Source organism: Numida meleagris, chromosome 2, assembly GCF_002078875.1.
Source record: "Numida meleagris isolate 19003 breed g44 Domestic line chromosome 2, NumMel1.0, whole genome shotgun sequence".
Lineage (NCBI taxonomy): Eukaryota > Metazoa > Chordata > Aves > Galliformes > Numididae > Numida > Numida meleagris.
In genome coordinates, this window is record NC_034410.1 from 104678537 (window position 1) to 104705313 (window position 26777).

Genomic DNA, 26777 nt, shown 5'->3' on the forward strand with positions numbered 1-26777 from the left:
TGCTGCCCTCTGAACATCAGCAAATGCAAGGGATGCACCCCTAGTCACCTCATGAGACATGAGACTCGGACTCACAGCACTACAGTTAGAGGCTGTCCTACAAGAAGACAGCAATGCTGTGCTCCACCTTCAGCTTGAATCACATCCTTCTTTAAGCTAATTTAAGTGTACATAAAGAAAATCAACACCCAGAAGCAAAGCTGTACAGTGCAGCTGTACTCAGACAATGATGGAGAAGTAAAGAGGGAAACCGTGCTACTGAAGAAAACCTCTTTAAAGGCACCTCCTCTTCCTTTAAGAGCTCCTCTCCTCAGCACATCCCCACCCAATGCCAGCCAGCCATCCCCACTGTAACTGCTATGCCTAACTGTCACCACTGTCACTTGTCACAGCCATCAGCCCTACAGCTACCAGGGACGTGGTGTGTTGGCCCTGGTGAGCAGTGGGGGCTGGGCTGTGGCTCTGCCTGTGGGACAGAAAGGATGTCTTGAATTGCAGCCACTGGCATCAGACGTACTTGGTACATTTTGGCCTTCAGGGAAGGCTGGCAAGAGGCACCCACATGAGCTACCATGGTGACAGCCCCATCGTCCTGCAGCACCCCTGTGAATTGCTTGGTCCTGGTGGGGAGCCAAAGGTATATATGTACCAGGGGAAGGATGTTTTCATCAGCATAAATGCTTTTGAGAGCATCCTCTCCCCACTGTCCATCCCAGAATAATTTGAGGCCAAAGAAGCCATTGTCAGTGCAGTTGCCTTCAAGCACACAGTGAGAGTCGCACTGGTGGTCAATGGTCAGGTCTATCTGTACTTCAAGAACCTTGACAGGTGGGTCTGATCAGCAGGAGTTGCTTCCTCTGTGTCTGAACTGTCAAATACCCATTGCTGCTACTTGGGAAAAGACTCACAGCGCCAGGAGCTTAGCCAGATCCCTTTTGCTTATGACACAAGGCACTCAGTCTCCAACATCTTCCTTTTGAAGGACAGGGTTTACACAATAACACATGTCAAGAGCAATACAAGAGAGAAAGGAATGTTGCTCGGAGTCTACAGCTTCATTGCTCTATCTGTGACCGGCCTGCTTATCTATGGAACTGGAGAGGACAAGGCAGGGAAGGCTGCAGCAGGGACCTATTTTAGATGCAATGGCACCACAAACAACCACATGTCCAAACATTAGCTCTACCACCTTCCACCTGCTGCCCAAAGGCCCCACTAAGCATTGGAGTACCCAGAATCTTATTTTTACAGTTTTCATCATTCTCTGGACAAAAGACACTTTGTTTGTATCCTCTAACAGTGGCTTGGTAATGGAAGAAGTGATTGTCCTGCCCTCAAACACATTTTAAAGCACTGCTTTCCCTGACAATGGTTTCTTCTTCATGACCACTAGCAGCTCCCAGATTGCAATCTTAACCCGGGATGGACAACTTTTCTATGGCAGCATTGGCTTGGTCACTAGTGTAGTACATGTTGCCCTGGAAGATAGCATAGATTTCAAAAATACTGGGATCTTGTTTGAAGAAAGAGAGTGGCTGACCTTACTCAGGACTGCATTCAGCAATTTTTTCTCAGCTGTATGATTTCAATAAATGCAAAATCAATGTGCAGTTAGCAGTTTGGAAATCTCAGCAATTCTGTGCTGTGGAGCTCCTCATAACAGACTTCCATAACAAAATCTATTACCTTGCCATACAAAAAATATGACTTTGAGCAGTACATATATTTTGAATTAAATTAAAAATATAGTGCTTTTTGTGACGGTCAGCAATCCCCACATGCTAGCTTGAGTCTGTTGAGTCTGGTTTCCATGATGGCATACATGAGGGAGAGCTGTCTACTGTTACTGTGGATGCCCCTGACAATACTGTTGGCTGTTTCGATGTGGTTCCCATGACTGCGCCTCTATTGCAGTGTCCTGCCCACCTACAAAGCACATCCGAATCTTTAAAAATCTAACCACAGGTGGAAAAGGCATCTTTCGGGAAGAAACACTGAGAAGTATCTTCACTTATACAATCAGCCATAACATGTATGACCCACAGTTTCTTGCTGGAGAAAACACAACAGGACGATCAACAGATATAACTTTAATATAACTTTACAAATCTGGGATGTCCTCTTCTGATATATTATAAAAATCCTTGGGTACTTATTCTTGAGCTATGGGAAAATGGTAAATATTAGGATCGTGTCACTGCTGACTTCATTATGTTTGAAATACATAGAATGCATAACTATGATTATCTTTTGACTGCATATGACGCCAAATGTTTCTCTCAACCTCAAAATTGGATTTCTTTGCTAGCAGAACAGGAGTTGGCAGATCCACATAGAATGGCCTGGGTTGAAAAGGACCTCAAAGATCATCGAGTTTCAACCCCCCTGCCAAGTGCAGGGTCGCCAACCACTAGACCAGGCTGCCCAGAGCCACGTCCAGCCTGGCCTTGAATGCCTCCAGGGATGGGGCATCCACAACCTCCCTGAGCAACCTGTTCCAGTGTGTCACCACCCTCTGAGTGAAAAACTTCCTCCTAACATCTAACCTAAATCTCCCCTGTCTCAGCTTAAAACCATTCCCCCTTGTCCTATCACTATCTACCCTCACAAACAATCGATCCCCCTCCTGTTTATATGCTCCCTTCAAGTACTGGAAGGCCACAATGAGGTCTCCCCAGAGCCTTCCCTTCTCCAAGCTAAACAAGCCCAGTTCCCTCAACCTCAACAAGTTCCCACATACTGCATGGACTAGAAGAAACTATGTGAGCTGTAAGAATAGGAGCAGGCCTGAGTTGAAGTGGCCCTCAGTCAGGTATCAGATTCTTTGTGAAGATAAAAATAAGAGCATTTTCCCTCTGTACAATGGTTTATATATTTTTAAAGCCGTTGTAGTGGATGCATCTTACAGTCACTGTGATTTATCTGTAACCTTCTCAGTATATGTACAGTGTGCTTTTCCCATGAGCTATCAGCAACTTGGGGCAGCACTGGGAGGCAATGGGAGCCCAACCGTTTCACTGTAGAGACAGTATAAAACACTTTCCAGTACAACCATATGACTTCAAAAATATGACATATTAGTAAGAACGAAGGCTGTGTGACAGATCAATTGTCTCCAAACTTCCAAACTCAAAGTTGTAACCAACTCACATGGAGAATATGGCTTCTCACCTGTACTCAGTAGCAGGAGAACATCACCTGTCTAATAAATGTACTGTGAAAGCATTCAGTACAATTGCTAAATCCATCATTCAGATGGACTTAATGTATTTAAAGTAAATTGGAAGAAAATACAAAACGGTAAAAAAAAGTCATTTTACCTCTAAATCAGATAATTATTGCTTTGAATTTGTAAAATATGACTTTTTGGCACTTATTGCTAGTTAAAGCCTTACTGTATTAAATTATATGTTTAAACAAGATTTAAATAATGTACTTTGAAATACAGATATTAAAGATGTGTTTCCATTACAAGTAATTTAGATTGCAATTTAAAGCAGGCTATTTTTCTTGTTTTAATGGATAAGAGTTTAATTAAAAAGTTAAAATGAGGCAATCAGTTCTGAAACTGCATAGCTATATAAACATAGTTAGTCATAGCTTTTTGTTTAGTTATTTTTCCTTTGGTGTTTTTTGTTGTTGTTGCTCTTTGTTTTTAAACAAATACAACATACAATTCAAGGAGAATATACTCAGTCTTATCTCTACCATTTGACATGAGATTGATGCTTGACAACAGAAAAGACTCTATACCTTGCTATAATTTCATAGAATCAAAGAATCACCAAGGTTGGAAAAGACCTCTAAGGTCATCCAGTCCAACCATCCACCTTCCACCACTATTTCCTTGCTGATTCATGTACCTCAGTACAACATCTAAACGTTTCTTGAACACTTTCAGGGTCAGTGACCCAACCACCTCCCTGGGCAGCTCATTCTAATGCATCACCACTCCTTCTGAGAAGAAATTTTTCCTAACATCCAACCTGAATCTCCCCTGGAGCAACTTGAGGCCATTCCCTCTCGCTCTATTGATAGTAATGCAGAAGAGAAGAACCTGACCCCCACCTTACCACAATGTCCTTTCAGGTAGTTGTAGAGAGCAATAAGGTCTCCCCTGAGCCTCCTCTTCTCCAGACTGAATAATCCCAAGCTCCCTCAGCTGTTCCTTATAAGATCCTCATAAGGCTTGCGCTCCAGACTCCTCTTTCAGCTTTGTTACCCTTCTCTGGATGCACTCCAGGGCCTCGATGACTTTCTTGCAGTAAAGGGGCCAAAACTGACACAGTACTAAAGGTGCAGTCTCACCGGAGCTACAGAGGGCCCATCACTTCCCTGCTCCTTCATAGTCATCTGCTTTATCAGTAAGATCAAGGAAATCTCCCTTCAGGTAAACACTGTAGCTGAAGCACAGAATGGGGCCTCTTTGTGAAGCTGACATAGGACATTGTGGACATTCCTTCCATTATTCTACCAGCCAGTCTAGTTGCATTTGAATGGTCTTCCCTTGCCCACAGAACAGTTAAAGGTTTTATTTTTTGTAGTAAGCACCAACTGTAACGACTCCAGAAGTTGTGGCTGACAGCCTTAACAACACATTAAATAGATCTTCAATATTAATACAAACTTTGAAACGTTTTTTTTTTTTTTTTTTTTGAGAAAAGGCACTGCATGTTGCCTCCCTCTGCTTGCCCTTGTGCTGCTCAGATTCTTCCTTTTTTTTCTCATTTCTAGCTGTGTGATCCCATACTTTTCCTTACCACAGTTTCATTAAACCTGCTCCCTTCTTTTTCTCTGGCACATTGCACACTTTCTCACTTTCACTGGTCTTGTCTAACTGACAGCAATCACCATTCTACTTTCTCTTTTGTAATCACTGCCTACAGGCAGGATCTGGACATTGTTTTCATTCTTCATTCTCATTGAGGTCCTTAGCAGCTCTGTCCTCTTTTCCTCCTTTCACTCTCATTAGCTGTTTCCCATTGCTTCTTCAGTTGTATTCAGCCTATTCTCTCTGCCTACCTTCCCCTCTCTCCTCATTGAAGGACTGTGCACTTCCTACACTCCCTTTCTAATTCCTGGCATGCAGCATACCTGTTTTTTTTCTAATATTCTTAAGCATCCTTAAAAGCACTTGGAGACGTTCATACCCAAAAAACACTAGATACTGCCTCAAGTCTCACATGCAAGTTCTATAAGCAAATTACAAACATATGGAATACAATTGATCCAGCTATAATTTGCACATGAAAACTAAAAGAAGATTTTCACTGCTTTATAGGAGAGTTAGGAATACAGAACCGGCTGCCTGAATTACTAGGAAAAGTGAGAAAAAGCATATAAATGAATTGTTTAGCTACAATGCCATGAATGCCATTTATTCATACACACAATGGACTCAAATGTTAGCATTCCCTCTAGAGCTTAAGGAAGTGAGGCAAAGCATAAAAACCATGAAACGCATGGACTGGTGTTCTCTCCATTCTCAAACTATGCCTTGAGAAGTTGCATGCTTTCTAAGTCATATTCAGGGCCTATTGAAGATATTATGAAACCTGTAAGGTTGAAACAGCTTATACTACTGAACTTTGCCAAGCTGAGCACTCTTTTAGAACACTAGGTACACAAAGAAGAAGTTCCCATCTAGATACACAAACAAAAATGCACCTCCTAACTGCATGTTGAAAACATTGCTAGTTTTACCCAGGCCGCGTGAAACAATACTCTAGCTCCTTTAGCCTGCTGTCACATCAGTAGTTTACCCTAATCCTACAAATATTGAGAAAAATGAAGGGTCCACCTAAACTCTTTCTTTCAAGCCAAGCTTCACAAGGACTCTTTTAACAGTGTTTTTTGTTTGCTTGTTTTTTGAAAACGTAGATATGTACTAATAGAAACACCAAGTAGTAGTTTACTTAATCTACAAAGCTAGGATCACTGACAAGTGATCACCAGGCAAGCACAGCCTGGTAGCTTCTGTAGTGAAGCCTCCAGTAAGCCTAATCTTTACAATAGTGAACTTCGAAATCACAAGGAGATCCCGCTTCATTGTGGTTTCTTCTGAGTCTGAAAACCAGTTAAATTCTCACTCGTGTCACAGAACTCTTGCAGAAGCATCCTCCGAATAATGCAACTTCTACCACTGAAGTATTTTGAAGAAGGGCTGAAAAAATATCAGCTGCAATTTAAAACATTGTGACCTGTAGCAGATCACTGACATGATGGGCATGATGATTTCTTTTCTAAAAGGAGTGCCCAAACTCACGACATAGTATAAGACTGCTATGCTAAGAAACATTTCAAGAAGGTATCCTTCAAATCCGCCCAATAGCAGAAAAGCACTCAGTCCCAGAAGCAACATCTTTATTGTTATGTAATATCCAATTATTCTGCTGAAGAGTCAGCATAATCCAGAGTCATTAAGTATGACTACAGAAGGTCACATGCCTTGACTAGATTCAAAGACTTTTCAGGAAATTTTAAATCCAGGAGACAGTCAAAGAGTTGCACTGGGTAAGAGTTGAAAAAGTGTCCAGAAAAATTTTTATGTAACAGTCAATCTGCCTTCAGAAGTCATTGTTGTCCTATGATGGAATCTTCTTCAGCTGCAAGTTATGGTAGACAGCCTGAAGTTTAGGTTTCATTATGTACTTCAGATTTCCTCGTATTCAGATAATCCATCCTAAACCACACCTCCTAACTCTTCACTGGCTTTGTTGCCCTTGACTGCTTCACACAGCAACTATTATTCAAACAAAAATCCCCTTTGCATACTAACTGATGTTCCCCAAGAAGAATTGAGGTTTGCTCCCAGGAACACTAAGAACTCAAAAGGCAAATGAAGCAATCTCTGATTTCCCATGTGCACCAATGCTACACACAACAACAGGAAAAGAACTTCACCTGAGCAGAAAGGACTAAGGTAAAACAGTACACAATTGAATTCTCATACAAAATCAGCACCTGTAGATCGCTACAGCTGTATAAAAGAAGCAAAAAATCCAAAGGCAACAGTCCATACAGTGAATATGATGTATGTTTTATTCTATTTACAGTAAATTTGTTATAAATATAATACATTTCTTGAAAATCTTGAGTAGATTTTATTTTTAAAACAGATCAATTGTTATAGTTACATAATAAAGCAAGTGACAATTTAAATGACAATCTCATGGTTGTGAAATAGTGCATTCTGTGTTGAGATGAGTGAGAAAAATACTCAAACTGGTTGAAGAAATTATTTTTGAAACACCCTAGGTGGGACTTGTATGTAAACCTCGAATGGTCACCAGTTTTCATAAACATGAAAACTCAAAACGAATTTTTAAACTAAAGAATTGAGAAACAGCTTGGAGACACCCTATTGAACTCCACAGTAAGGTTGGGATTTATTATGACTAACGGCTTTAGACAGGGAAAAAGCCAATGAGGGTTTCTTCCCGAACCATATCCTAATACAGCCACAAATATTAAACACGCCATGCTGGAAGTTGTAACAGCAGCCAAGCTGCATTTTTGACAGGACATAGGACGTAGAAATATGTTCAGATCTGGAGCTGAAGATTACTTCGTGTTATGAGTATCTTAATTACCAGAGAAGAAATACATTATATAAAAGGATAAACGTATTTTCAGTCCAACGTGCGTTGCATTGAGAAACAAATTGACAAGTCTGAGTATTTTGCTATTTTCTTTTCTACACAATCTCTAGTAACAAGTTAGATGTTCGAGGTGCTATTTCAAAAAACTGCAGCAAAATGTCAACCAGCGATATAAGAAAAGAACCCGATTTATTTTGTCTTTTAGTATGATTTTTCAGGAAGTGGTCAGATATTATTGATAATAATCAGTGCAGGCATAGAGTTCTGCTGACTTGTTTCAAACAAAGTAACTTGGTCCACTAGCTTGGCAAATACTCTGGGGGTTCCAAGATTATAGACACCGGTATGAACGAAGCAAGCTTTTAGCTGCAAGCTATAGACCTCCTGGCTTTTCAGTTGAAGCTTGTACTGCGTTTGCCCAAGCCATGTAAAAGATCCATGGATCTCTAGTGCTTCTGGGCTGAAAAAGAAGACAACATACATTATTTCTCTGCATTTGAAACGTATTAGCAGTTTATACAAATCCCTTATTTAATGTTTTTCCAAAATTTCAGGAGGTACTTTGTGTCCATCATCAGCTCCTTGTTTATGCTCTCTCAAAACTTCTTCTCAAAAGCCAGGAATTAGAAAACTAAGTTACTATTTGGGCAGTCTTCAGATCCAGAGTGCCAGGTGTCAGCCTTCTTTAGAATCCCAGACGTAACTGAGTCTTTTTGATTGCCTGCCTACAATAATTTCCCTTAAAACTCTGCCTCAGATAGATCAGTATAGACTTTTAAAACATTTGTTTCCCAATATACCATACACAAAACTCTATACGTGCATTTTATACTTATAAGTTTCAGTATACTCGCAGTCCTTTTAAGAATCATGACATAAGAACAGACTCGGTAACAAAATCCAAACTGTTCTGGAAACAACTCCATAAGGCCCATCCCATCAACCAGAGACAAATCAGAGTGCATGTCACATAGAAGTGGTCAACAGATATACACTGCTCAGAGATATCACAGTGATCTACTCGTTAGGGAGGTGGTTTGGTGGGGTTTTTTTGAGGTTGGTTTTTTTTTTTTGATGTTTAGGAAGTTTCAAGGCACACGACTGGATTCTTAAAAATACTTGAGGTTCTATGATGATGTTTTATACTAAATCACATTACAGGAGAAAGTAAAGTTTTTACTTCAGAAGTTGCTTTTTACAGGTGACTTGTCACTTTAAAAATAAAATACCAACATACGCTTAATAAAGGAAGTCTGCTGAAACTGGTACTCTGCAAGTTCAGAAACATTTCTACATTTCAACACTTTTCTAAAAGAAGATCTGCAAAGTTTATCCACTTAAAGAGCTCATGGTCCTCTCAGCAATGGTCAGAAACAAAAACTGAGACCTGACTGAAGACTTCCAGTCAATTATATGAAGCTTTGATCACCTTCCATTCTTTCATTAAAGCCACTGCTGTAAAAAAAAGATCTTAATCTAGACAATCAGTAGTTAAGAAATTGAAAGACTTCTTAGAACTAGGAAGAAAAAAACGTTTTTATCAACATAAATGCATTACCTTGTTGTTTTATGCCGCAAGTCAATCATCACATCTACAACAGCCTGGGAACAATTGGAAAGTAGGAGAGTAACAGGTACCAGACAGAGGCTGCAAAGAGAAGTAGTTGCACATCAAACAGTACACACGTTTAGTGTTAATTTAAGCCCTCATCCTGAATGCAGTTAACAGATATGCTGCTCCACAATTAGTACAATTGTTTTTATAAATAATTCTGCAGAAAGTGGGGTCCAAGATATTGACAGACACCTGTACAAACTATTGCAGCTGAAATAGCTATTATGCAACAGGCCATTTGTGTCACTGGAAGTCTATGCCATTGCTTAACAGTTTAAATATTCTAAATTTGACCAAAAAGAAAAGAGCTATCAGGAAATACAGTGAATAAGACAAATGTGTTTCTGGAACACTTCATAACTGTTGTTAAAATACGTCACCTTGTAAAGTGTTGAAAATGTTAAGATTTTGTAAATAAAGAAATACCTCTGTTGGTAACTTATATTGCCAGAAATTAAAGTAAATGCAAGTATAACACAGCAGAGTTCTCAAAAAACAGAACTCCAATCTAAATAGCCATCACTAAGTACAATTCATTTCGTATCTGGAAATGAATGTGAGGAGTTTGTGTACATCATTTTAGTTTTGGAAGAGTCAAAGATTTCACAGGCTGCAACTGATTCATTCTAGCAGTTTACTTTTTGACAGGTTAATCTTGAGATTCTTCCAAGAGACAAGACCAAGTGACCTAACTGTTACCATACTTATTTCTGAAATAAGTTCCAGCCATAGTTCCAATTATCTTGTCAAGTCTGGTACTACAGACATAACAGTTCTTAACATAAGACTTCGAATTACCTGCTAGGGCTCTGCCTAGCTGTTCAAAGTAGTTGTGCTGCTTCTTCGACACTCACCAAAAATACACACAAACACACCACAGAATAGAGTCTGTCCCCATCCACTTGACACTTGTCCTTTAGATATTTACAAGAACTGACAGGAGCCCCCCCTCAGTCTTCTCTTCTCCAGGCTGAACTGTCCCAGGTCTCTCAGCCTTTCCTCCTACGGGAGGTGGTCCAGGCCCCTCATCATCTTTGCAGCCCTCCCGTGGACTCTCCCCAATAGTTCCCTGTTTTCCTTGAACTGAGGCACCCATACTGTTTCATCTTATGCACTATGATCTATGTTGCATCTCCCAGTAGGATTTAGGTCAAATAAATAATATTCCAAAAGATTCTAAATAAAACACCCCGCTAACCTTTTTTGGTGGAAAGAGTGATTGAAGGACTCTGGGTAATGAAGACTTGTCTTGATAAGACTGGAAAGCTGCTCTGGTGTCGGTCTTGCAGGTACTGGTGCGCTTTCTGGTCGAAAAAACTTTAGGAGTGCTGTTTCTGGTAACTCCTGGAATAAATTCAGAATAATATTTAAAACATTGACACAAGGCACTATGAAACAACACAGGAAATCCACTCTCAGAATTTACAAGTTTTTATTATCAATTGTAACTCCAGGAACATAAGCTTTATGATGCCATCGGCTTAACTTTTTCCCAATGTATCTTGTATTTACGCATGCTAAGTGAGGAAGTGATATGATTTCTGTTACCTTCTTTTGAGAGAGATTTCACAGTTGCACATGAAAACACCATCTGTGCAAGTTTCACAAAAGCATGCTAGTGTTGTGGTGGGATTTGTGTTGTTTTTTTTTTTTTTAAAAAGAAAAAGGGATGGCATTTAGACAGTTCCCTAATTCAACAGCTATAACTAAAAAAGGCTATCACCTACACTAGGAAGTTAACAAAAAGAAAGCTAGTAGCCAAGTTTTCCAGACAGATCCACATGAAAACAAACAAAAGATTATGATTACATGCTAACAATGACAGAAGGATTTTAAAAGGCAGAGTATTTTACAAATTAGATTTGCAAGAGCTTGCTATACAAGTTGCCTTTCCTCATCCCCAGCTGAAAGCCCAAGTAAAGCATGGACACTACTTTGGATTCATCCTAATCTTATAAGCAGGATCAATCTCTGAAGCAGAAGAAATCAGATGACAGAAAGATGCAACACCAAATGAGACAATCAGGCTACATTTGGTCCAGCATTACAGCACTACTTTGTTGAACAGCGTTCAACATAATTTAATCTACTTTTCAAGCAGGATTTACCGAGGACGGGACTACCTTCGGTTATTGCCTTATGAACCTATTCTGCAAAAAGTCCACCCTTAGAAAAAGAATTTGCAGCAATCTGTGCTACTATTAAAGAGAGTAAAGGAAGATTTAAACACACCAGTAAGTCAGTACACTGCACAAAGTAATATTTTTCAATTAACACTGCTGAGTTGCACCTTATAAGTTGAAGATAAGTTGTACAGACAACAAAACGTGACTCAAAAATACACACTGGGCTCAATGAAATCAGCAAGCAGTCTGCAAACCTTTGCTGAAATACCAGGCAAACAAAATGTTTTCAGTCATCCCTGCAATTCTTTACTCTTGAAAGGAAAATTAGTCTTCCTGAAATATATTCCATTAACTATTCAAAATACATTTACCCTCCCTCATATTAATTTAAGGTTTTAATGAATTTGGTATTTCCTCCCTACCTTATGGGTGCCTGATTTGATGGAAATTACCAGACTGAAAAACACCAGTCTCTAGAGTTCAGGTTTTGTTTTGCTTTTTTTTTTTTTTAAATTTTATCTCATATTTGAACTCCCTCTTCAACCACATGCCAACATCCTACACACTGTAATGTGCCCTAGAGTGAATTACCTGTTCCAAGTCCTCCCAATCAGAACTCCCGAGTATTTTTTTTAAACCCTATAAGAGACAAATACGAAGGTTTATCTCTACACATATACAAAGACATCATGAAACACAACAGGTACATTTACTGGTGAAAGTGCAAAATGCTATTAATATTTCAAAACCTTTAGTTCTAATACTATTGCTCTACTGAAAGACTGGAAGGCAGCAAGATTAACAATTTACCATAACAGGACTAAATTTCAATTCCAGTCACCCTCTCAGTATCAGATTCAGCTAAAAATGTCTGTTTCTCCAATTTGAGCTGCTCAAAGCCTAGTTTTAGTAATTTATTTATTTATTTTTCATCTGGAACAAAGACTACTACGTGACATTTAGCACATGATTCTCTTACCTAATGCTTCAGGCGAGAATTAAGCACTTCCAAATGGTAACCAAGAAGATCTGCATACAGATCAGGGAGGTACTTAGAGACATCTAATAAAATGTTAAGTTTAAAGATGCATTACATTCCTTCCCTACTCTGGAGCTTCAGAAATTGAATCAAGGATACAAAAAAAACCCCATCTCCACATGGGGACCTGTACCCTCCCTTCAAAAGTGTGTCAAGCAAATAACAGCCCCAAGATATTCAGCCATTTACACTTAGAAGCAAAATAAAACTGAACTAAAAATTAAGCAGGTGGCTTTTTGTTGCTCAGCTCCTAGAACACCATTTCAAATGAAGTTTCGCCTTTAAAAAAATGCAGGAAACAGAAGTTCTGAGAACTAATGCCAGCTTCTTGACCCACTACAGTTACTTGGGTCCCTGGAGGCTTTGCAAGGAGACAACAAGCACCACATATTCCACACAAGAAGGCCACAACAATGTTCAAGTTATTCCCTTTAAAAATGATTTAGATGTAATTTGAAAATCTCATCCATACATAATGGTAGTGGTACAGACAAGACTGACTGGAATGTCAAGATATACAGCTGCATTTAAGTTTGTTGGTTTCTTAATTGGAAACATGAAATGGACAGTAGCAACAGAACCACACTGTTCCCACAGTTGCCTCCCAATGGCTACAAACGGTACAATTTGTGCAAGTAAAGCTGTTTTTAGAAAGCTTTTTGTTGCCCAAAGCCATCCTCTAGGAAGGTCATAATTCAAACATACACACTGAAAACAAAACACAAAGTTACTGCTCCAAGCAGAATAATTTTCCCATCTTCATTTATTTAGTAATTACAAAAAAAAGATAAGGACCATAAGTGTTAAAGAGGTTTTTTTGCTACTTCGAAACAAAATTGTGTATTATCCTTATTTACATTTGTGAAATCATGTATTTTTCACATCAGTTTTAGATTTCTCCTGCAACTAAAATACTCAAGTTGGAAAGTCAAAACCTACACACCGATGGATGTATCTTTTGCATTATTTTGCACAGGTTTAATAGAGCATAATACATACAGATATACCCATAATATATCCCTCAATCTTAGAAGACACTTTCAACGTAAGAAGCTCGTCCTTTCCAATTGATGGATGGAAATGGTATACTCACATGCAGTCATTTTGAAGAGTTTAAGGAATATCAGACAGCCTAAAATATTCAAAAACAATCCTCCCAATAATGAGGTCAATGTGCTTTTAAACATGATCAAAACAAAAAATTAATGTTTTCAAGTATAGAAATTGAAAAATCAAACTCATCTACTTAAATAGATAAAAACCCTGTACTTTTAGAAACATATCTGTATTCAATGACAGAAAATCAGTAAGCTTCAAAGGGACAGTTATCATTGCCATTGTCAGAAGGAAAGAGGTTTAACATTTATAATTATATATTGAACACCTTGTTCAATAGAATTATATACTGAATTCCTAGTTGACAAGCTAGAGGGAAGGGATGCTATCCAGAAGGACTTGGACAGGCTTGAGAGGTGGGCCCATGCCAACCTCATGAAGTTCAGCTAGGCCAAGTGCAAGGTCCTGCACCTCAGCCAGGCAAATTCCAAGCACAGATACAGGCTGGCTTGAGAGCAGTCCTAAGGAGAAGGATTTGGAGGTGTCGGCTGATGAAAGATTCAACATGAGCCAGCAATGTGCGTCTGCAGCCAAGAAGGCCAACCGTATCCTGCACAACCAGCAGGAAGGTGGTTGAGGGAGGTGATTCTGCCCCTCTACTCTGCTCCTGTGAGACCCCACCTGGCGTACTGCGTCCATTTCTGGGGTCTCCAACACAAGGACATCAGGCTGTTGGAGCAGGTCCAAAGGAGGACCATGAAGATGATCAGAAGGCTGGAGCACCTGTCCTGGTAGGGAAGGCTGAGAGAGCTGGAGCTCCTCATCCTGGAGAAGAGAAGGTTCGGGAGGGACCTTATAGCAGTACTCCAGTACCTGAAGTGGGTCTACAGGAAAGATGGGGAGGGACTTTATAAGGGCAGGCAGCAACAGGACAAGGGGAAACTGTTTTAAACTGGAAGAAGGTAGATTTAGACTGGATATTAGGAAGAAATTCTTTACTGTGAGGGTGGTGAGACACTGGAACAGGTTGCCCAGTGAGGCTGTGGATGCCTCCTCCCTGGAAGCATTCAAGGCCAGGCTGGATGGGGCTTTGAGCAATCTGGTTGTTTAGGAGGTGTCCCTGCCTATAGCAGGGGGGTTGGAACTAGATGATCTTCAAGCTCCTGTCCAACCCAAACCATTCCATGATTTTATGATTCCAATGGGAATAAAACAAAACATGTGCATTTGAGCTTCCAAGTGAACTGTGTACAGAATTTCACTTTACTCTTTTACCATTTTAATGCAGGTACATACAGAAATTTTAAGCCTTCCCTCAATTCTGCTATCTTCTGTTTTATGGAAACCAGAGGTTTTATCTTGATTTTATCAAGTGCTCTGGCAAGTTATGCTGTTATGGAACACAAATAACCAGACCCTGCTGTCTATTCCATATCCCTGTTTGCATGCATTAACATGTTCCACAAAAACCAACCAGAAGTTACCTGCAGTTTAAACATCTTAGCTTAGAAACCTTAAGATGATTAAGTACCAGTACCCCCAATTACCAACCTACCAACAAGTCTGAAGAACTTGAGAAACACGTCAATGAAAACAAATCTAGTGCTTCTCTACTACAGATGATTACGGAAGCTTTGCTTCTCTGACAGGTGCTAGGAGTTTGGACAGATCCAAACCAAACCCTTAGGGGCAGGCAAAGAATTAGTCTCAGAGAGACAATAATTGGCAAAGCAGAGGTCAGTAAGTACATAGAAATTAACCCCTCCAAAATTAAAAGCAAGTTATTTGAAGAATTCAGTCAACATTGGAGTAATTGGTCAGAGGATTAAAATAAATTAAAACAAGGGAGGTGAGTACAGTCTTACATTTCCTCCAAATCTACTGTGAGACTGTTCTTAGTTGGGAATTGCTGCATTGCCAGAAGCAACAGTTCTTTTGCTGGTTACAAAAGCATGAAGAAAAAGCTTCCTCAAGTCGAGAATAAAAAAGTCAAAGAGCAACAGTAACAAAAAAAACCACGAAATGCACAGAGGGAAGCATTTGCACCCTAGTCGACTGCACTATTCAGAATGTGCAGAGAGATCTATTTTGCAGAACTGAACAGCCCTTTATCAAACTGTATAAAGAAGTGGTAAAAAGCATGCATCTCCATCTCCCTCTGCTGTCTAATCCTCAGAAAACAGGTAATTTCTATAATGTCAGCCCAAGACACTCAGGAACAGTCTAGTTTCCAACCCTCGTGGATGACTAGTACGGAATAAACACAGATTTACCAAGATGATGGTTGACTGCTGGAAATCTGGAAATTACATACTGAAAATATTAAGTCAGAAGTACAGTTTGAATTTGGGATTTCCCTCATCCCATTTCCCTGCTTGGGTAACCTTTGTTCTCTCTGAAATACCTTGCTCTTGAATATGTAAACATTACCAGATGAAGTACGTTATTTCCTCTGCATAGCCTAATTCTGGGGATTCTTTAAATTCTTTACTTCATTCACTCCACATATTTAACTGCTGTAAAGTTTCAATCATTTATTATATGAGATAATCAACTGATCAGAAGCAGCCAGCATGGGTCTATAAAAGGCAGGTCCTGCCTGACTAATCTGATCTTCTATGAAAAGCTGACCTGCTTAGTAGATGAGGAAAAGGCTGTGGATGTTATCTGGATATTAGCAACACATTTAGAACCATTGCCCCCAGTTTCTCCTACAGGAGAAACTCATAACTTGGACAAGTGTGTAGTTTCCCAGGTGAAGAAGTGGCTGGATGACCACGCTTAGAGTCATAGTGAATGGAGTTCAGTTCAACCATTTGCCAGTCACCAGAAGCATTCCCCACAGCTCAGACTTGGGGCTAGTTTAACATTTTATCAACAGTCTGGATGATGTGATCAAGGACACCCTCAGTAAGTTTCAGATAGTTAAGTCAGGACTGCTGATCTGCTTCAGGGTAGGAAGGCTTTGCAGAGGTGCATGGACGATCTAAACTGATGGAGAGTCCAGTCACATGACATTCAACATTGCTGAAATGCTGAGTCCCACAGTTGGGTCATGCCCCCAGCAGTATATGCTTGGAAAGAGTGGCTGGAAAGTTGGCCAACAGAAAAGGATCTGTAGATGATGGTCAACAGCCAGCTGAGCATGACCCAGCAGTGTGTCCAGGTGGTTAAGAAGGCCAATGGCATTCTGACCTTCATCAGAAATAGTGGGGCCAGCAGGACTAGGAAAGCAATCGCCTCCCTGTACACAGCACTAGGGAGACCTTGCATACTGTGTTGGGTTTCAGGCCCCTCACTACAAGAAGGGTGAGGAATTACTCAAGTGTGTACACAAAGGAAAGCAAAGCTGATGAAAAGGCTAGAAAAAAAGACTTATGAGGAGTGACTGTGGGAATTGGGGCTGCTTAGTCTGGAGAAGCAGCAGCAGAGGTGACACCTCACCACTGTCTACAACTACTTGAAAGGAGGATTTAGCAAGGAGGACGTCAGTCTCTTTTCTCAAGTGAGAAATGACAGTGTGAGTAAATGGTCTCAAGTTGTACAAGAGAAGTTTTAGATTAGATGTTAGAAAGAATTTCTTAATGAGAGGCTGGCCAAGCACTGGAATGGGCTGCCTAGGGAACTGGTGCTATCTCCATCCCTGGGGTATCTAAGTGATGTGTGGATAGGGCAACAAGGGACATGGTTTAGTGATGAGACTTGGTAGGTCAGGTTGATGACTGAGCTCGGTGATCTTGAATATCTTTTTTCAACCTAGATGATTCTATGGTTCTACTTCATTCTCCATCTCAGAGGCACTTGCATTCTCTCCTCGTGACACAAAAGGCCAATCAAAAAAAAGTGAGAATGTAAGACTTCAGTCCTCAGAAGTCCTGAGACTACAAGCTCTTTAAACCCAAGTTCAAACTCAACTTTGAACCATGAGGACATAGGAATTAAACATTTACTAAAAAAACAACCACTATACTCTTTAAAAACTAGATTTCAACTCCACGACAGTAGAGAAAGATTTCTGCTTCCAAGACACAGAATGATTCCAAGTTAAGTTCTGAAAAATCAGTTCCTTACGCTTAAATTGAATGTAGTAGTCAATGCAGCTTCTATTTGTACTTGAAAGAACAATATTTGAGAATGTTGTCTCTGTAATCCGTAAAACAGTAGCATGCAACCCTCAAAATGAACTGTGGATACATCCTGACCCTTTTTGTTGCTGGTGGCAGGATTCATTTCACTTACTTTGAAGTAATTAAATTCAATGAAGACATCTAGTATTTAGATACAGTCAACAAAAAAACATAAAACTCCATCTCTATGCTGTCTAATGTTCAATGCCATGTTTGTTTTAGGATGCAAGTGTGATTCATTCTTGTGGCTTCTGCCTCCAATCATTCGCTAGAACCAGACCTCAATGAGATCAGGAGCAAAAGTCCACAGTATTCTACCTCCCCACTTCAGATACTTATAGTATTATTGACTGTTCTACATACATCTTGTGAGGGATGACAGCTTCAGAATGGGTAGATGTCATTAGACCAATACAATAAGATATTGTTCAGCATAGCTTGAGTTCACATACTCAAAGGTTTTTGTTGTTGCTTCTGCAAGAGGAAAGAAATCCTCTTCAGAAATTCGACCTTGATTTTCCTTTTTTTCCCCCCAGTAGGAAATAACAACAGGCAGTTTAGCTCAAACCATATGTCTCATCCAATCTATTCCACAACACAAAAGGACTAAAAGGAAAATCTTAATGATATAAATACAGGCTTATGAACTTAAGCCAAATGAACAGGTTCAGATATCTGAGTAATTCACTACTTATGTTATAGCACAAAACAACCTTTGTAGAGAGTCACCTTTGTCTAAGCGTCTTCTTATCAAAAAGAAGAGCTGACTAAAAGCTTCGTGTTTGCAACACTGGTAAAGACATAAGGAAATTGGTACCAAGGCAAGAAAAAACAGCATTATACTCGTTAGCAGAACACTAAACAAGTTTTGCTCTGCATATTAATCACCTTCATGCAAAAATTGTGTCTACCATACATATTTTTACACTAATTTAGTAATAACTATGGAAGTTAAGATGTTTCACATATCAAGAGACACTCACAAGTTTCTTACAGATGTTATTTTCTTTATATAAGCGAATAGGCTACAAAAATTTAACATGAAAAAGTAAACTATTAGTTGATATATTCCAATGAAACTTCCAATGTCTTGCTACATTCCCCAATGTTTCTGCTCTTCAGTTTAAGATATTACAATAAAGATCTTCAATTAGAAGTTGCATAGAAGAAGTTATAATTTTTTAATTTTGCAACTCTTAAAATAATTCCCTCATTTTACTATTAATTTGACATAACACCATTAATAAGTTTTTAGATCCAGTCTGAAATAACACAGAACAGTTAACAAAACAACTGAGTCTTACGTTATATTTTCTGAAAAGTGGCTCCACTTATTTCCATTTACAAGAAGGCACATCAAGTCCATTTGGGGAAAAAAAAGCACTCGCTAAGAGAAAAATTCATAGTAGATTACCTGCTTCTGAGGAAATGAAAACGCCTCCTTCCCAACTGTGTTAAGGGCAATATGATGTTGGCCTTCCAAAATAAGCTGCTTGTTATCTTCCACAACATATGCCTACAAAATACAGATAAAGACATAAACAGAAACAATTTAAAAAATGATAAGCTTCATAACATAAAATTACTGACTTTCTCCTGTAGTGGAAGATGTGTTATAAATATGTAAGTCATGCTAGCATTTGAACATTTACACTTTTAACTTCGTAAGCACAGATAACTCAAGTTCAAATTGCTAACTGCCATAAATAATATTTGCATTTTGAATAATCGGGTCCTTCTCTCTTAAGCAGACTGAGTCACTCTTACAATTCTGATAGAAGCAAGCATAACAAAATTTATAATTTTCAGTATTTTTTTTAAAAAAAAGAATGTTAAGAACTGGATGCATTTAGGACATTGGAAAAATCATTTAAGTATAGTTATGAAACTAACAAGCATTAAGACCATCTCTGCTTACCACACTTAAGTTCATTAGTCTGATTTTATACAAAACTTAAGACATAATTTTTCTAAGCATGCTTGAAAGTTTAAGGCACCATATTATATTATTTTCTACATTTTCTGTCTACTTCCATAACCAAATTTTGCAAAACTTACAAAAATACATACCTTCCATAGTACAACAATGTTCAAGTCCACTTCACTGCATCTTTGTATCAATCTGACTGCCTCATCAAATGATTGCTTCACAGCCCTTTGAGATGCGTGAGTTTGAGATTGTACATGAGTTCTTTTCAATTCAGAGGATAAGCTCTGAAAAAAGAAGTCTGCACATGGACTGGCTGAACTTATTATCTGCAAGAAAAAAGAAAAAGGTCTCAGAACAGGATGCAAGCTGACACAAGTTCATTGTTTAACAGAATTCATAATATTTCAGTTCCATTCTCAAGCAGCTCTTTGCAAACATAGAGGATGTCACATTTTGGTTACTATGCCTGCCCTTTTTCAGAGGTCAGCGCTATGTAGCAACACCTCCAAGGAAACATAATGCAATATAGCTATAGACCATTGGCCTAAACCACAAGGACTGAACTTAAAAAATAAAGTCTTCAATTTTTTCCACCAGACATGCCACTACATGGCAAAGATAGCTGGAGTGTCCCCTCTAGGCTAACTCACATGCAAATCATTATTGCTGTAATACTTTCTTCAGGCTAGTTAACTGGAAGCGTTTGCCAGAGGTAGGAATGCACATTTAGCTAGCAATAACAGATCAGAGATTGGAGAGTATATTCCACATTATAAGTAGCCCAGCCAGAAGTACTGGGCTGTTCGTGATCACTTGGGCTAAGCATTTCCAAACACCAAAAGCTTGCTAAGGAACTAGTGGTTTTAAGACTGACAGCAATGTTAATTGGACAAAACATGGTAAATAAACCATTTATTAAATCTCTGCTTAAAACGTGTCAGGCATTCAAGAATATGCTGATGCAAAACTGCTAATTTCTGCATCAACAGAATACTCATACCTAATGAGAAAATTAACTACTTCTGGCATAACTTTCTAGAAAAGAGGGACCCCTCCACAACACCCCAATGGAGAGAACCTGTTCTTACAAAAAAGCTGAAGTTCATTAGGGAAGCTTATCCAGATTTTTTTAGTCCTAAACTTAACCTGAATGCTTATAAATTAAATTGTGGTAAACAGTTTTTCTTTGACTTCTAAAAGGGAGATGCATATATATATATGCATGCATATATAGAAAACATACACAGTATAAAACAAGCAATCTAGTACTGACATCCAACTAACCACATCCACTGTCTTAGTGCAGATTTCTGATCTGATACCAATGTTCTGTTTTCTTGGGTTCTTGAAAAGCATTCTGTGTACCAAGATTATTTGCTAAAAGATTTTTCCTAAGACACTTCTGCACTTAAACAGATTAAAAGAGCAGGGCATGGGAGCTTGTGATTTCAACCATCTTTCAATACATCAAAGGAACAGAGTCAAAGAAACTGAACTGACCGAAACCAAAATTAGGTGGCTTTGAAATTCCGGTACCTAGCTGAGGTTTCCAGATTTTCACAATAATCTGTAGTTATAAGTTTTAACTTATCTTACTAAAAAGATGATTAAGAAAAAGCAATAGAAAATGAAATTCATAGATTTCTACTGAATAACTACTAGAGAACTGCTCTTTAGAGTTGGAAAGGGAGGAAAAAAGCTAGCATCTCATTGCACTCCTAGAAGACTTCACTGTTGAGTCAGCAACCAAGAATACCAGACTATCCTATAATCTTCTTTGTCAAAGGAGAGTTGTTCATGTTTTTACATTTAAAAAGAGGCTTTCACTAGGATAGTTACACAAGTATGTAGTTGCACCAGTTCACTTGCCTGTTCATTTCCGAAGACAATGTCTGCAAATGTGTAATTTTCTAAGGGATAAAAAAAGAAAGCATCCTCTCAGCATCATGACAAGTCACAATTTCAACAAAACATTGAGTAATTTTTCATAAATGTTACCACATTCAGAAAAACCTACCTTCTGAGTTTTTGCATCTCACTGCTTTAAAGCACAACTTTGCTTTCTCTCTGCTAGCAAGTTTAGTGTCTGAAAGAAAAAGCAGCAAATTTTTTTCGTCCTTCAATATAACACAGAATCACAGAATCCCTTATTAGCCACAACCCAGCCTTTGAACTTCATATGTAAACACATTGATCATACTCAAGTAGATTATCTACTCCAGCAAATGACATTCTGCTAACCTATCTCGCTTATTTCTAGAACAAAATGTAAGCCGTAATATATAAAGGAGATGCTGAGAAAGAAAGGACTAAAAGATAAATAAGTATGTCTAGCTCGCCTTCATTATTAATGGAAGAAGACTACATGTCTAGATTCATTTTTAAGTAGAAAAAGCATTAGCATACATGTAAAGATACCATTTGTTAAATACAGCTAATAGTTGGCTTTTTTTTGTTGCCTGCATTTGTGTTTTCAAAAATTAGGCAATTATATTAGCTAAGACAGGATACATAGTACTAGCAATTCTGGCATATTTCTAATAACTGAATAGAGCACTTGTCAAATACTCTACTGATCAGTTAAATGCAATGATGATATAAATAAATGAAAGTAAAGGAATGCTGTGGAACATTACTCCTGTGCAGCAACTTATCAGCCAATCTAGACACGTACTTCTCTACACCACCTAAATAATTTACCTGTAAATTAAGCCCATTTTTTACAATTAAGGTTTAAGGTCACTTTAATATGTTCAAAAAGGGACATACAACTTTCACAACTGAGTTATTTTCAAAGTTCAGCTCCTTGTAAAACTAATTTTCTCATCAGGCAGAAGCTGGACTTGCTGTCCTTTTAATAATAGGGATACACACCTTTGTCTTCAGAGATGTTAACAGATTTTTGAAGCTTCCAGTGCTTACTATTACTTGAAACTTGCACTATGTGAAATTCTTTAACACCAGTCTCACTCTAAGAAGGAAACAAATAGGATGTCACATAAGATCAGTCATAGCTGTAATGTTCTTCATCACAAAGTACATGTTTGTCACAAAATGGCATTGCTGGAAACTTCATTTAACTCCTCATTTCAAGCCATGTGCAATACAGTACAAAGGAGAGGCAAGAAAGGATTGAAGACCCAGTATGTCGTGAAACAATCCCAGAAATTCCAGTAAATAAAACTACACAAAGAAAGAAAATCCCAAAGAAAAACTGCCCCCAAGGTAGCATTTTAGATTACAGTGACTATTAAAAAAACCTCCAGAGACCATTGTCCACAAGGCCATTAAGTTTCTAAGATTACTTCAGCATCTTTTCAAGATTCTAAATCCCAGGAATACAGGATTCATTACATATATACATATGATGAAAAACAACATTCAGGGTTGGTTTTCTTTCATGGAAAGAAGGAGATGACAGTGGAAAATTAAGTTTCACATAGTGTCACCTGTAAATTTGACAAATGCTTTATAGCACATTCCTTCCTCCTCACCTTAGTAGCAGAAGAAAAACCAGGGAATACACATAACATAAAATGACAAATCAGCTCTATGATTCTATCACTGTTTATGTGTCCAGGAATTCTAATAAGCAGTGAATTCAATTACCTTGCTTTATGAAAAAATTGAAAAAATGTTGAAAAAATGGGAACAAACTTTAACCAAAAAAAGTTGAGTAAGTTTGAATTAGCATGGTGAGAAAAACTGAAATATCATGTCATCTGCTCTGCTAAGGCAACAGACCGCAACAGATATGTCTGCACTCGGACTATACTTGCAAAAATTTGTTCTGGAGTTTTACTAAATAGAAACACAAAAAGGTTCCTTCAGGTTTTCACTAATTCTACTGAGAGTGCAGCACAGAGAGAAGCAATGCAGACTGTCTCGTTCAGAGCTATTTTGAAAGTCATGAACATCAAAAACATCCATGACTTTGGAATAATCTTCCAAAGGAGCTGAAAGAAAAAGGCTTGAGATGACATACATTTAGGGGTAGAGACAGTTACAGCAGATTCCCACAGAGAGTTTTGAGACATAGCTTACTATTGGAAAGAAAGCACTAACATTAATTGGAACGATCAAGCATGCAAGGCTTTCTTAATACTTCCAGTCAAAGTTGTAGTACAAAAAAGCTTTCCATTAAGTATTGGTTCCACTGGACACATTTACACATATGCTGAACTTAAGAACAGAATCACTATTAAAAATAAGAACTTACAGTATTGATATTTTCTACATCCACAAACACCAACATATTATCCCCTCTGCTTTCTTCATCTTCAAGTGCATTACTTCTGCAGACAGTGGCTCGAATATGCAGAGACCGGCTAGTACAAATAACTGCAGTGTGCCTTAGTACTCTATGACTAGGAGAAGGGAAAGAGAGGAGAAAAAGACATTCTGAAGAACCAGGACTGCTGTCCAGAACACCTCATCAAATCCAGCTTTTACATTTCTCATGAATATTAAGGTCATTAGACAATTTATTTTCCTCAAGCATCAAGATGTTTTTCTATTATATGCTTTTGATAGAAAGCTAAACAATCCTACTGTGTTGGATAGGCAGCTACCAAATATACAGGTTCCTATCCAGTTCAAAATACTGGAGAAATTGTGGTTTCACAATACTATGTTGAAAAACACCTTCTAATATTTCAGGTAAGACATGGAGAAATGATTAGGCCACTTAATGTCACCACAAAATACAGTTTTTACAGCAAATAAACCATAGAAGGCCACTAGTAGTCGCATCTCCTGCAGAAACATTCACTAAAGCTCTTGGAATACTATCACGTTCAACAAATTCTGACAAAATAGAGTTTTCAAAGTTTACTTTTAGAACCAGCACTATTATACCTCTTTCCAGAGGAACTCAACCCTGAGGTCAGCAAGACCATTGTAAAAGTTATCTTCCTGTATTATTAAAAGTAAACGTCTATTCTTGGACATTATAAAAAAACACACAAGCTTTTTCACTACAGTAACATCCACGTGGAAACAGAGGTGTGTATGCATTTGACATGTACTGTCTGCTAAATATGCAGAAACATGCGAGTGTGATACTTTTGTCTCAAGAGGGCAAAAAAACCAACAACAATGGCTTCCTAAACTGTATTTCATGTAATGTCACAGTCCCTTGAATAAGCTTAAAAGTTTTGCAAACAATTCTCAGAGATATACAGGTGTCAGCATAACTTACAAGCGCCGCATATTAAACTACGTTTTGAAAATGTAAGAATCATGGCCAATCTACAGAACTATTATTAGATAATATCACATCATTTAAGTCTCCCTGGAAACTTCAATACAGTGGGGAGCGAATACAGTCTCCAAGTAACTGTATTTCATCTCTCAAACACCTCACTTCCTGAATTCTATGAAATCAAAGGAGAAATAAGCTCCATTCTTTAAAAAAAAGAAGAGAAAACCTATAAGCTAACCTGTAGGAAAAGGGAATAAAACCAAATGAAAATGTATCTATATTTCCTGAAATGCCAGTTCTAAGTTTGAAGGAATGACCTGTAATTTGATTTCAGGAATACGCTGATCTACTCTTGACCATCTTCAGCTTACTTTGCTTTGGTTTACATGATGAAGCAGTCTCACAACATGAGCTTGGCTTCCTTGCCAGAGCTAACCTGGAAAACAAGCTCCAGCCACAACCTGATATTAAGTACACCGCACTACAGCTCACTTAAGGTACCATCACCCTGAATCTGTATACTACGGCAGACAGGTCCCCAGTCCCAACCCTACAGATGCATTCCTCATAGTCTATGCTGCTACTTAATGCAGGCTGAGGCACATTTCTCCCAACGAACAAATCCAACATGCAACTCCATAGTAGAACTGCCTCCCAGAAAATTAAATAATTACATTTATTAAGTCTGCAACCAGTTTTACTACAAGGCTGAAAACTAAATAAAGCTTGTTAAAACTTCATTTTCAGCTCTAGGTTTGAATTGTAACAGCTGTAAGACAGTCTTGTAAAAACAGTAAAGAAGAGTTGAAGAAAGGAGAAAGAGAGTCTTCATTTCTTAATGTATCTGTTTGTTAAAACTATGTTATGGCTTCCTAACTGCTGATGTATTCACTTTCTGGAACAAATAACTATTTACTCCAGAAACTCTGAAGAACAGGTTTCTCAGAAAAGTTCTCCTGAGCCTTTACAGCATGGGACAAGGTTGGAACTTTAAAATAAGTAGTAAGTGAGAACTACTGGCAATAAGCGGATGGTTGGACTGGATTATCTTGTAGGTCTTTTCCAACTTTGGTGATTCTATGATTCTAAGTTCAATTCAATAAAAATACTGTTAGCTTGTGGTATCAAACTCAACTGCCCGTTGTCCCAAGAATATTCCAAAAAGGAGTTATAAAACAGCATGCAAATCAAACTTCATGTATAACTTCGCATAGAAATCAGATAACACTGTATAAAATCATTACTTGAAATTACAGACAAGCCACTTGAACTTCTTCACTGCAACTCAGTAAGTTTAAAGCTCATGCTTACGTGTTTATTATTAACAGCCTAATGAGTAGGACAGGAAGAAAGATAACTTACCACATCTTTGAGTGCCTTTTAATACTTTCATAGTAAAATAAAAAGTTTATTTCATGAACTCCTTCTTCATCTGGTCCCCGTAACCACATCGGCAGCTGCACTGATGCCCCAGGAAGAAGAATCGAGTCAGGAAGTGGGACTTGTATTACCTCAGGCTGACCTCCTGTGCCAACCCCAAAGTCTACAGAAGAAGCTGAAGATAGCAGTGCCGTACGCACAGAGGTAGGATCTGTCACAACAGTCTTGTAAGCACTACAGTTTTCAGAAGCTGAAGGACTTAGTGGTGTTAGAACAGCAGTATTTCCACCAAAAGTAAAAAATTCTGGATGCTTGGACACAACTTTCAGCGTTGTAAGAGGACACTTGCTTACATTTACAAACTCTACATATGCTTTTCTGATTTCACCACAGAGAAGTCCTGTAGGAAAGTTTATAAAGAACACCTGTATTGGAGAGAACGGGAGGAAAAAAACTAAACATGGAAACAAATTCCAAATAGGCACAAAAATAACAACCAACACACTTATGGTTTAAGTGCTGTCATTAACCAGGTAGACCACTTTAATAACTCCAGTAAAAAACAACACTTTTTTAATAAACCAGCTTGAAGTATTCTGGACTTATGGCAGACAAACCAAAAAACCTTATTTGCCTCTTGTCTACATCCCATAGCAATTTAGTTCAAAAGCTGCAAACTACAAATTCTAATGGGACTGTG

The 26777-nt window shown here is 38.4% G+C and overlaps 1 protein-coding gene and 1 pseudogene across 4 annotated transcripts in view; one reads left to right on the plus strand and one right to left on the minus strand.

Annotated features, from left to right (window-relative positions):
• LOC110393498 lies at positions 563-3023 on the plus strand (annotated as a pseudogene).
• TRAPPC8 (trafficking protein particle complex 8) overlaps positions 7019-26777 on the minus strand; it is a 50642-nt gene continuing 30883 nt past the window's right edge. For 2 of the 4 annotated variants that reach the window (XM_021388848.1, XM_021388846.1), the window contains 11 exons: positions 26060-26502; positions 23714-23861; positions 22369-22465; positions 21512-21580; positions 21364-21404; positions 19635-19820; positions 18979-19080; positions 11934-11981; positions 10415-10560; positions 9160-9249; positions 7019-8061 (listed from right to left, as the gene is read on the minus strand). In XM_021388848.1, the coding sequence (XP_021244523.1) occupies positions 7827-8061; positions 9160-9249; positions 10415-10560; positions 11934-11981; positions 18979-19080; positions 19635-19820; positions 21364-21404; positions 21512-21580; positions 22369-22465; positions 23714-23861; positions 26060-26502 (1605 nt within the window). In that variant the 3' untranslated portion in view covers positions 7019-7826. The remainder of the gene's footprint in view (positions 8062-9159; positions 9250-10414; positions 10561-11933; positions 11982-18978; positions 19081-19634; positions 19821-21363; positions 21405-21511; positions 21581-22368; positions 22466-23713; positions 23862-26059; positions 26503-26777) is intronic. The other 2 variants (XM_021388849.1, XM_021388847.1) reach the window with 1 other exon arrangement.